Source organism: Austrofundulus limnaeus, unplaced genomic scaffold (genome assembly GCF_001266775.1).
Source record: "Austrofundulus limnaeus strain Quisiro unplaced genomic scaffold, Austrofundulus_limnaeus-1.0 Scaffold7, whole genome shotgun sequence".
NCBI lineage: Eukaryota > Metazoa > Chordata > Actinopteri > Cyprinodontiformes > Rivulidae > Austrofundulus > Austrofundulus limnaeus.
This window is the reverse complement of record NW_013952409.1, coordinates 4,122,818-4,134,764: the sequence shown is the minus strand read 5'-3', so window position 1 is coordinate 4,134,764 and position 11,947 is coordinate 4,122,818. Positions and strand designations below refer to the sequence as shown.

At 40.4% G+C, this 11,947-nt stretch overlaps 3 protein-coding genes across 4 annotated transcripts in view; 1 reads left to right on the top strand and 2 right to left on the bottom strand.

Moving 5' to 3' along the window:
* LOC106536556 (uncharacterized) overlaps window positions 1-1,964 on the bottom strand; it is a 6,451-nt gene extending 4,487 nt beyond the window's left edge. The window contains exons 1-4 of the mRNA XM_014033864.1: window positions 1,713-1,964; window positions 1,166-1,389; window positions 980-1,081; window positions 742-843 (exon numbers count right to left, since the gene is read on the bottom strand). Coding sequence (XP_013889318.1) covers window positions 742-843; window positions 980-1,081; window positions 1,166-1,389; window positions 1,713-1,824 — 540 coding nt within the window. The 5' untranslated portion in view covers window positions 1,825-1,964. The remainder of the gene's footprint in view (window positions 1-741; window positions 844-979; window positions 1,082-1,165; window positions 1,390-1,712) is intronic.
* Window positions 1,965-1,998: 34 nt separating this feature from the next.
* On the top strand, window positions 1,999-4,089 carry pdf (peptide deformylase, mitochondrial). 2 transcript variants are annotated; one of them, XM_014033881.1, is made up of 3 exons: window positions 1,999-2,010; window positions 2,836-3,457; window positions 3,555-4,089. In XM_014033881.1, exons 2-3 carry the CDS (start codon window positions 2,860-2,862, stop codon window positions 3,710-3,712), a joined length of 756 nt encoding a protein of 251 aa, XP_013889335.1. In that variant the 5' UTR covers window positions 1,999-2,010; window positions 2,836-2,859; the 3' UTR covers window positions 3,713-4,089. The 2 variants fall into 2 exon arrangements, with proteins under 2 accessions (XP_013889335.1, XP_013889328.1); XM_014033874.1 differs by lacking the exon at window positions 1,999-2,010 and adding an exon at window positions 2,231-2,329.
* A 1,336-nt stretch (window positions 4,090-5,425) lies between these two features.
* spata2l (spermatogenesis associated 2-like) lies at window positions 5,426-11,691 on the bottom strand. The gene is made up of 4 exons (XM_014033853.1): window positions 11,390-11,691; window positions 9,684-10,042; window positions 9,309-9,602; window positions 5,426-6,626 (listed from the first exon to the last, which is right to left on the bottom strand). Exons 2-4 carry the CDS (start codon window positions 10,038-10,040, stop codon window positions 5,727-5,729), a joined length of 1,551 nt encoding a protein of 516 aa, XP_013889307.1. The 5' UTR covers window positions 10,041-10,042; window positions 11,390-11,691; the 3' UTR covers window positions 5,426-5,726.
* Window positions 11,692-11,947: the final 256 nt, after the last annotated feature.

The following is an 11,947-nucleotide window of genomic DNA, read 5'->3' as shown; positions in this document are numbered from 1 at the left end:
CATCATTTGGCACAGGGGCTTTACAGATATAAATTACAATGGCAGCTCTAGGACAAAGTATGCAGGAGGAGAAGCATGGCAAAGTTGAGATGACTTGGATGGGAAACAATCACAATAGTGTGCATTGGCAATGCACACTGATAAATTAGAGACAGCAGAGTGTTTTTCTGTTACGCACCCTTTGCAGCTTGTAAAAGCAAAACACAAAAATTATCCTAGGTCCAAASGAACCTTAGTTTAATCACCGGGTTTGGACTGTGATCATGCAGCCTTTTCACTTTCACTCGGTATACAGTATATGACTGAGTGGGTCATATATGCACAACAAATCAGCTGTTTAGACTCAAAATATGTTCTTTTAAAGGAACAGTAAAACACTTTAATATGTCTCATTTAGCAACCCTGCCTGGTATTACTGCAGTGGTTCCATGTAAACAGGTGATTTTTTTTTTGTGTGTATTCACCCCAGTAAGAATTAGCATTTCCAGAGACCGGTCTTGTGTAAACAGGACCTAAACTTCTTGTTTGAAAAGCTTTAAAATGATGCAGTTTGTGAAATTTGGCAATTTATCACAAGCTGGTTTTCTAAAAAGGGAGCGCCGGTTTTAAAACTCAGTTTTTATCAGTCTGGAGTAACGTCATTGCTTCTGAAGATATATTTGTTAGAAAACTTTGATTTGAAAGTTAGATTAGAACGATTATCTCAACCTAAAATAAGCTGCTTTGCTGTTCTGAACTCACCTTCATATATTCTTCTAGTCTGTTCTTGTTCAGAGCGAGTGTTTGTGCAAAACTCTTGAAGTCGACGTGGTTCTTCCTCATCAGGAACATTTCACGTTGACTCTGTGAAAGAAAACAAACAGATGCTTAGGTTTTCACATCTGCAAAAATGACTCACTGCAGCATTTCAATAACAGAAATAATAGTTTTTTTTTCACAACTTAATCAAAAAAGTACAAACAGTTCCAGTTTCACTCACACATTGATCCTGGTATTGAGGTAGTTTGTTTGGGAAGAAGTGTCCAACTTTAGACACAGTGTCGATCATTCCTTTGCCCTCTTTTAGCATCCACATGATTACCTGCAAAAGGAGACAACAGGAAAAAAAAAGGTGAGTAATCAAGTGAAGGAATAAAACAACATGGTCAACATCTTTTACTCCCACCATCGTCTTGAGTCCAAACATGATCTTCATGTGTTTGATGGCGCGCACAAGTCTGGGCAGAAGTCTGTAGGTGGCGTCCAAAAACCCCATCACTCTCTCGTAGTTCTTCATGTCCCTGTTTTTCACGATGGAGTAAACTTGAGCGGAGACGACGCGCAGCCTCCACGAGTCTTCGAGGCTCAGAGGCTGGGAGTCCACATCTGGCCAGCTGGAGGGGTCGACGACTGCGGAGATACAATATGAAATTTGATTTCACACTTGATTTTGTTTTTTTTTTCTCATTTAACATCCCTACAGCGACTCATACAAAGTAACAAACAAAAAGAAAAGTATGGGGAAAATATTATAGTTGCATAAAAACAGAGCACGCTAAATCTAATTTGTAAAACAATGATCACAAATAAATAGAAACAACAGTTAAAAGTAACACTGCTTTTTAAAATGTTTATAAAACAATGTTTATAAAAACAAACTTCTGTATAAAGAACACCCTTCACATTAAGACAATCGAGTCAACAAAATCATAATAATTTAATAAAAAACCAGCCTTCTTGTATGTCCATCATCTTGTGAGCCCAGATGTGCTCAATGATCCACACCGGAAACTTTGGAGACCTTCGGAAGCGTCCATCCTCTTCCTSCAGCTCTCTTCCTTCCATCTGGCTCCTCTCTGTCGCAAAGACGATCTGCGGACAAAAGTGAACCTGCTTCCGTTCATGAATGAGACAGGGACCCCCATCTCACCCCCATATTCTTCCAGCGCAGCAGGACATGTAGCGGCTAGTAACTGACGTGACCATAACCTGCAGAATTCAGGAAGTGAGAACAAACTACTTCTGCTTCAGGTGCACCCGATCTTGTCAAAATAAAAGTTCTGAACAATATAATTTGATTTTAACGGTGAATTAAATAGTAAATTTTCAAATTCCCAGTGAAAATACTAAAAAAAATACTTAAACACATACTTATAGAGATATTTGAAGCAACTGCTTAACCTCCATGCAGCTGTTTAACAATAGTAACTTTTATTTTGAAGCTGAAAATCCTGCGCATGCGCACTGCAGACGACCGATAGTCGTGTGTTGTGACTGAAAATGCTATACGTCTTCTAACTTCACCTTCATATTATGTGATGTTTTTGCTGATTACACGTATTACTCTAAGGTAACGGAGATGTGTCATGTTATTAATTTGCAAATATCACATTTATTTAGCAAAACTAGGGAGAAATCGTAAATGGGAAAACATGTTTTTAACCTCTGGCTAATAGGAYTTTAGCAGTTGCTAAAGGAGGAGCTTGCTTCGTTGTACATGACAACCCCGCCGGGCGGTGTTATAGATACATGTAGGCTAAACTAGTCGTGGCTTCAAAATTGGAACAATTTCATCAAAATAAACAACGTCTTAAAGATTCCAGACTGAATTCTTAGAAATTCTGGACGTATTGAGGGTAAAGTTGAAGATGCTAAATATTGGGGGTCGGTCGGGGAGCAAAAGGAACGCACTTTACATGTCAAAGTGAAAGAAAATTAAATATATGCTTTGAGCCTACTTAAAACACTTCTTGTGGTATTCTGTTTATCTAGTATTTGCTTAAAAACATTAAGTCAAAATTTAATCATGTTRTTTAATTTTCTGACATTGCAATATTCCTGTTTTTGTCCCTACAGACTCATTCGTGCTCCAGCTCTACCATGACCACGAAGTTATCTGTGTCTCTGCTCCAGCTCTCCTGGACAGGCTTCAGACTTGGTGTTCGTCCTGGTCCCACAGCCTTGAACCGAACCATAGCCTCTGCTCTTCCTCCACACATMTCAGCCTGTAGACGCTCTATGAGCAGCAATGTTAAAGTGCGCTCCTACTTCAACTACATGAAACGCAAAATCTTCTCCCCTCCGAGTCCTCCGTACAGCCATGTGTGCCAGGTAGGGGATCCCATTCTGCGATCACCTGCGTCTYCTGTCGATCCAGCAGCTGTAACAAGCCCTAAGGTCCAACAGGTCATCAACACCATGAAGAAAGTAATGAGGAAGTTTGATTGTGTGGGACTGAGTGCGCCTCAGATCGGGGTGCCTCTCCGCATCCTGATGCTTGAATGTTCAGTGAAGATGTTCGAGGAGGTTTCACCTGCAGTAAGGGAGGCCCGGCGTCTCTCTGTTCAGCCCTTGAGGATCTTCGTGAACCCTGAGCTGAGGGTGCTGAACAGTCAGACGGTGCTTTTTCAGGAGGGCTGTGCGAGCATATCAGGGTTTTCTGCCACAGTTCCACGCTACCTGAGCGTGGAAGTTTCAGGTGCACACGTTTTAGCTCTGGTTTATGTGACTGCCAATACATTACACTTTTACTTTATGATTAAAACTTAATTTTTGTACCTTTTTCCCCCACCTAGGTCTGAATGAAAAAGGTGAAGCCGTTACGTGGCAGGCCAGTGGCTGGTCAGCTCGGATCCTCCAGCACGAGATGGACCACCTGAATGGCGTGCTCTACATTGACCACATGGACAGCAAAACCTTTATTAATGTCACGTGGCTGGAGCAAAACGAATAGAAAACTCTCCCACGGTCACAACCAGCTTTTTTTTTTTAAATAAAGAGCATTTTAAAATGTTGCTCTTCAACTTTTTTTTAACATGACTAATATGGAAGAAATCATCCCTGCAGTGGAGAGGTTTTTGTCTTGGAGCAAACCAACCAATTAGAGAAGACTTAAACGTCAAGATTTTCCCTCCACACATTTAGGAGCGTGGATGACTCAAGCAGGCATTTTCTAATTAAGAAAAATCACATAAAGATCAAATATAGATATGTTGTTGGAGTGTTGAGGTGCTGACAATTTGGAACGTGTCTGTATTGAAACACTTTGCAGTTACCTTCAATGCCTTATGAAATAATAATAAAAAAACTAGGATTTGTGCAGAAAATTCACTGGCTGAAGAATTTGGTCCATTTCATTAGGAAGTGACACTTAAAGTACGTCAATGCACATGGTTAATTCATTATCTTTTCATGTGATGTTTCTCCTTTCAATTTACAGAACAGCATAAAAAGTTGGATTTTTTAAATGTAAACGAATTAATTTGACAATGGAGGAGTTCACCTGGGTGGCTTGTTCACGAGTGATGGTAGGATAGAGTAGGAGCTGGATCGATGGATTGGGACCTCATCCTCAGTAATGACACTGTTGCTTCGTTCGGTCATAGTGAAGAAAAGGCAAAACTCTTGATTTACTGGTCTGTCTCAGGGTCCTCCAGGACGAGCTGGGGAGAGGAACATCTGGGTTTCTCTCCTGGACATGTCTCCACRAGCCGACTACAGAAGCAGCAGAGGATGAAAGCACTAATAGGGGAACTAATTTCCTGATTAGTGCTTTAGGGCTTTTGCTAATTTCTTAATTCACTGGTGGTTTAGCACTTAATAAATTTATAAGCCCTAATTGAGTTCTTTAAATGTAACTGATAAACATTAATGTCAACAGTTGAGGGTGAAAACTGTCACACGTGTTGGTCTATTATCTACTAGATCAGTGGTTTTCAAACTTTTTTGCTTCTGACCCACAAAATAACAGTTGGAGACACACACAACCTCATATATTACTTGTTTACGTAGCAAACTTTACTAATAACTGTTAAACATGGTAATGATAACTATAAACAAACCTAGTAACTAGGATACTCATTTTTATTCATTTATAATTATTTTTAAAAATTGCAATGATCATGATGAAAATATTCCATTAGCAGTTTTTTTTTATTTAAATTGATGTCTGGAAGTCATCTGGGGACCCTCACTTGATGTTTTGTGGCCCACAAACAGGTCTCAATCCCAACTATGGGAACCACACGAGATGAAATATTAATATTCTGCACACAAAATACTGTCTCATGTTAACTCTGAGGAACGTTCCATGGGCCAGCTGGGTTTTTATGCTTTAGAATTAGCTTTTGCTAAATTTTTAAGTGTGTTAGTGCTTTAGAATTAGGGGACCTAAATATTAAAGTTAGTGCTTTAGAATTAGTTTTTGCTGAATATTTAAGTGTGTTAGTGCTTTAGAATTAGGGGACCTAAATATTAAAGTTAGTGCTTTAGGGTTATTGCAACTAATTTTTAGTTTAGTGCTGCCCACCACTGCTGATTTGTTAGCTAACAAACTAAAAACGCAGTAAAATATGTAGTGACTAAATAGTTCATTTTTCCTCTGAATTATAGCCACACTATAACCAAACAAAATAAACACGTTTTACAAAACACACACTACACAAACTTTGAGATAACCTTTTTTACTCCAAACTGTGCAAACGACGAACAGATAAAAAGAATTAAGTTGTGCTTTGCAACAAGTTGCAGTGAAGTGACCCAGGAGAACAGCTCACAAGTATTTCAACACACACCCTCACAATGCTGATTATGGCCGCTTATAGAACAAGGTAAAGTGAAAGAGAAACAAAAGCAGTAATAACACTGCTGTACAAGGCAACGGCAAACTGATTGACCTTAGGTGAGCAGATTTAAGGCACGGTGATTCTACTAAATGTGCCTCAGTAGTGCAAAACATTTCAGTAACATCAAACTGAAGATTCTTGGTCGAATGTTTGGCCACAGATGCAAGAAAGAGGCCGTCTGTACCAGCAGGCGCTACAATACTCCCTTCCACAGTAGCGGCACAGAACTAAAGGCTTTCTGGCACAACGTTTCCCACAGGAGCAGCGTCCCAGCTCACTGACCTTATGATTTACACCACACAATTTTCCCTCCACACATTTAGAGGAGTGGAAGGCACGACATTTGTGACACAGGATCCGAGGGTCCGGGTTGGCGACCCTCAAGTCACAGCAGACGTGGTAGCTGATTGGCTCGAGGGCTGCTGATTTAGCATCATCGCACACGTCTGGGGTCCCGGCAGCGTTGCTGCAGGTCGGATCGTTGGTGCCGTTCCCACTCAGTGGCGACATCTCTTTTTTCTCCGGCAGCTCATCAGCAAACTGCACTTTGTGGCCTTTCATAGTGCAATCTCCAAGGAAGCAACAGGTGACATCATGCAAGGCGTTGCAATCAAAGCAGTGTTTAAGAATTAGAGGAGGACGACTGAGGCAGCTGCAGTGACGGTTAACGTCAGGCTCAGCCTTGCCGAACCCGGACACGTGTATCTGCAGCGAGTCTAACTGATCAGACTTCAACTCCTCAGATGAACGCTTGCTTTTGCTCTTGTTTGCTGAAAAACTTTTACGAGTGTCCGACTCAGGTGACGAGGACGTAAAACTCGCTCCGTTGCTGCGCCTTTGGCCAGCGGGAGAGGTTTTATTGCCTTGAACTGCCCTGATTACGGAGTGGGGATTCTCTTCATCAACACCTTCTTCTGGCTCCTCGTTAACGTGTTCACCTCTGTACAGATCAACTTCTCCTTCAGGCAGCTCCATCAGAGGCTCGCTGACGTCAAGCTGCTTCTTGACGTTTTCAAAGGCAACCTGTCAAGAGACACGAACAATTAAAGGAGCCATATGAAAATATTGTTGAAAAGTACAAAATGCACATTTTATACTTTAAACTGCTGAACCATTTATTCATTCTAAAACATTTGACATGTCTGCATCATTGGAGAATAATTGCTTTTGTTAAAGAGGACCTATTATGGAGGTCCTTCAACAAGTTAGGATCCAACTTTGGGCTATACAAAACATGTTAATTTGATTTAATTCATAAAATGAATCTCAGATAACGAGAGTTCACCTTTTCAGTTCTGCCTGTTCTGAGCTCTCTTCAGAATGAGCTGTTAATGCAAAGAAGCTGCTGTTGGAAACGCTCTCCCAACATTTTGTTTACATTMGCTCCGCCCTCACAATACAGTGTTTTTTAGCACTTCAGAAACGTGAAAATAAATGGCTGGTACAAGCARATGCACAATGGTACAACGGTAGACGGGCTGTGCACAGTACAGCCACCCACCGCTTGGCAGGGACAGACTGGAGCGTCTGACCGAAGTCAGGCGTCTTTGTGCCGGGAAGGAAAAMGCGTGTCCTTCCTCGCTTCCTGAAGCTGGCGAAGACTAATGGTGCGTTCACACCGAACGCGATTTCAGCATCAGGAGCAGCAGATTTACATACAAAGTCTATGGTGGACGCGCTTCAAGCAACGTCGGGAAGTGCTGCGGCGCCTCAAGCGTGATTAGAGCAGCGYGATTTGAACGATTTGAACGATCTGAGCGTTCGACGCGCTTGATGCGCAAATCGCTGAAGTTAGAAAATCTGAACTTTTGYRGCTCGRCGCGCYRCGYCAACCAATCAGAGAGACTCCACTGTGTGACGTAGCGACATATTTCCCGACGGGACAGTTTGCTGAATGATGTCCACTAACCTGAAACAGATGGAGAGGAGCTCTTTAGCTGAAATCGAGTGCCTGCAGTCGGTGTCCTGACAGAGATATCTGCACCAATGCGTGGCAGCGACACATCAGACTGGAAAAACAGTCCTGAAAGCGAGCTGTGAGCCTCTACTCTGAATTATCTGGTGAATTAATTATGAATTAATTATCTGATGAGCGTGACATGCTCTTGCTCTCTGTAAATAAAGCAAAGCCACTTCCTTGTCCGACATTAAACAGAGCCCGACAGAGGAGGGAGGGGTGGGGAGGCTCTTGCCGTGCAGCGCTTCAAGAGCTGACCTGCATCTGACCTCAAAGTGCACGAGCAACCAACTTCAGCGTTGGCTGCGATTTTGAAGCTGAAATCGCRTTTGGTGTGAACGCAGCATAACCGAGGGGAGGTCAAGGTCCGCGCCCAGTAGCCTGGAGGCTCCCGTGTCACCAGCGCTGTGGCGTGGGAGTCTCCGGTCCTCCAGCACAATTCCTCCCCACCGGATCGGTTGAGGACGACACGCTGCACGCTGTGCGACCACCTCAGGGGAGAGCAACAGACTGGTGCCCGGGGAGGGCAACACACGTCTGTCACCGCATCCCGATGCCACCGTAGTGGAGGAGAAAGGCCAAGCTGCTCACCTGGAAGCTGCTTGCCTCCTTGGTTGTCGATCACAGCCACGCACTGTTGTTCAACATTAGTTTGTGCTAAATGACAAATTTACATTTACATTAGGGATGTTAACAATTAATCGACTTACGATTAATTGTCGATTAATGGTTTATTAGATTAAAGTCATTTTTATTAGATTAATTGTTTAAATCCGCGTAATGCGCCCGCCGTCCAGGAGAGGGCGCCGCTGCTTACACTTTAGTAAAAGTTTTTGCGAGGGAAATTAATCATGGCGGAGGCACCCCAGAGTAGAAACGTGAGAAGGTGCAAACGGAGTCTGGTGTGGGATTATTTTACTCTGTATAATGAAGACAAGGATGCAAAATGCACTTTATGTGGTTCTAATTTAAAGTATAAAAACTCCACAAGCTCCTTGAGTTACCACCTTAACAGCGTTCATTCATCCGTGCTGCATGGCGGACCTGGAGCACTTGTTCTTGTGTAGTGTTCAGTTCCTAGTATTCTTATTTGTATTCTCACCTCTCTCAGGGATTTTCATTATTTTAATAGCTTTTTTTTATTAATCTTAACTTTAATGTTACCCTTATTTAAATAATAATTTTATATATCTGCTCATCCCCATGAGGATTAAGAGTTTCATGTTAGATTTTGTACTTTTTTTTCCATTCAGCAACCTAATAGGTTCCTTGTTTATTATATTTTATAAATATGTTTAATATGTGAGATGTTTTGTTTGTTCAAGCAGTATTTGATACAGCTGACAATAAATGCTTTTTGAAATTCAGCAACAAAAATGCAGTCTATGTTATAGAACATATGAAAACTCAGGTTTTGAAGATAATTGCCGCTTATCAATTAATCGTTAGTCGATCGATAAGATCAATCAACTTTAGATTAATTCATTAATCGATAACTTGCATCCCTAATTTACATATTGTCAAAAAGCAGCTGGGAGAATTTTTTGGCACTTGGACTGTTTCTGGAAGCAGTACAGACCCAAATTGAAGCATAAAAACTTGTAAAAAAAAAGGTGAATTTTGCATAATAGGTCCCCTTTAACACAAAGTAAAGAGTTTGAACATCTGACTGTTAACAAAGAATCTTCCACAGAGGAGACAAACTTAGCTTTACTGACATGGCTTTAATTAGTTTAATTGAGTCGTACCTGCAGGCTGTTTCCTCTCTGCCTCTCCCACACCATGTGCAGCTCCCACTGAGCGTCACCGACATGATTCCCCAGAGCTGACAGGAGAAGTTGGCACTCACAGCGGGCTACAAAAAAGGCACAAGACAAACGCAGGAGGTCGTCCAGAGAAGCGGGTCTGACTTTAGACTCCCGGAGACAAAGCTCTTCAGGCCGAAACGAGTTGTGCTGGTATCCCAACAGCCCAAAGAGGCTCTCGATTTGAGGCATGGATAGCACCGATGAGATATAGTGGGTGAATGTTCCAGAGTACATCTTGAATAGAAAATAATCATGTTAAACTCTGCACTAATATTTAATACAAGGTTTGATTATTTCAGCTTCTATTTAGCCAACCTTGATGACACTGTACTCTTTTCTCCAGGGACCCAGGTACAGGTTTAGAGCTGCTTGCTCCATGACTTCAAAAGCTCTAGCCAGACCTCGAAGTCCTCCCCTGGTTCTGACTCTCCTGCTGTAGGATCCTGGTGGCGCTGAAGCCGCAGCTGCCTTCAACGACTCCTCCATCTCTCTAAGCGTATCCAGACCAAGACAGTGCACCTCCTGGGCGTCCACGTCCTTTAGATGATCTTCCACCTGCTTCCACAGTTTTTCATCTTTACACGCCAAGCTGTAGCCCCGTCCCACGATCTGCTGCTCCAAAATATGATCATACATTCTCACCAGGTCTCTGGCTCTCTGCTGCAAACTCATTTCTTTTATTTTAAGAAAAAGAAAAAGAAAAGAAGGACATTAAAGTGAAAGTTCAAACTTGAAAACAATGCATAATATCTTTTTACTGCAATTTTTCTGATCTATATTTTCTGCTGTGAAATGCAGAACAAGACATGGAAGGTGCCAAGAATCTCAGAGTCATTCCTTACAAACTGGTTTTACGTAGCTTAAAATCAACTTGTTACTTTGGAACTAACTTGTGTAAATTAGACTTTTAGACAAACAAAACAAACAGAAAAGAAAAGAATGGGGGAAAAGTTATTTTAGTGTTTTTTTTATGTCATTTAGCCTTTGACATTTTCATAGCTTTAAGTTTAACAAAAAAGAAACTTAAGTCAGCCTTCAATTTTCAGCACAATTCTCATCTGTTTTGACAAAAACAGTTTGTTTTGATCAAAATTATGAGGCATACCTAAAACACACCTGAGTATAGGAATTCTGAATAACAAAATCTAAAATGCAAGTCTAGTAAAAACTCTCACTTTATGACTAACTTTATTGTAAGTGCTCTAAGTATTTTTGTGTACTTACTGGAAATGCTTTTAAACCTCAACAACAAATACACATTATCCGAATTTAATAATAGTTGTGTTTCTTATAAACGGGAACCTTGAAACTGATTCACGGTAATATAACAAACTAGTTAAAAAAAATCAGTTGCGATAACTCGTTTATAACCGAAAGTGAAGCTAAGGCGAAAGAAAAACAAAAATATAAAACATATACTTTCGTTCAGACCATATTTTAATATGTAAATTCACCAAAACCTAAATATAATCAACAAATAAAGTTTAAAACTACATATTTTGGGAGTCATTTGCTATTAAACTGACATGGTTAACATTAGCTTAGCCTTTTTCCACACTGAAGTTCTGGTGAATATTAATATTCAGCGTCCACCTTCAACCAATCTGTCATGAAATGGCTCTGCGACAGTTTTTCAGGATTGCAGAATATATCTTTTTTAATTTGGGTTTTAAAAAGTAAGATATAAAGTCTAGTTTTAAAAAATGTACAGATTAGGTTAAATAAACAACAGGAAGTGTAAACACATGTAGTGAAACCTTAAAAATCTATGAAAAACAAAGTTTGTTTTGTTTGGGACACAAGACGAATTTAAGCTTTGCTCTCACGTATTCACGAACCGTTAATTCAGTTATTTGGTATGATCTTTTCGACAGTAAAAACGCATTTAAAAAAAAATCCCGAATAAAGAGGGGGAAAAAACAAAACAACAGAAGCTAACGTGAAGTCACAAAAAAAACTGGACGTAGTTCAGTTAGTTCAAATAAATACTTCAGCGACACATTACATAAACATATCCTTACCTTCGTTTGGAACGTATTTTAATGTTTAAAGGCAAATAAAAACTACATTTCCTGTGGCTAAGTCTGAAGAATCAGGAAAGCTTCGCGCATGCTCAGTAAAACGTGGTCACGTGATTTCCCCAAACGGTTGTGCGCATGCGTAGTGTAGTTTTATTACAGAAAAAGTTTTAGAGTTGGGGAATCACATTTAGTTCAACTGAAATACATGAATGAAAAAAAAAGATAGAAGCTAAAGAATGCGATCAGAAAATAAAATGATAAAAAAAATTCACCGAACATTCTCCACTAGATGGCAACATTTTACTTTCTGTGTCCTCCGATAAACTCATTGAACTGAGATGTTTTTTTTTATATCTATTTATTCATTATTTCTATTTATTGTTTATTTCTAAAATATAAATTAAATGCATTAGTTTCGACATTTTTCATGTCTCAAAACCATCAAAATAAATCATTTTACATATATTCAGTGATTTAGCCCATGTAATTCTCTCTCTCTCTCTCTCTCTCTCTCTCTCTCTCTCTCTCTCTCTCTCTCACACGCACGCACACACACAC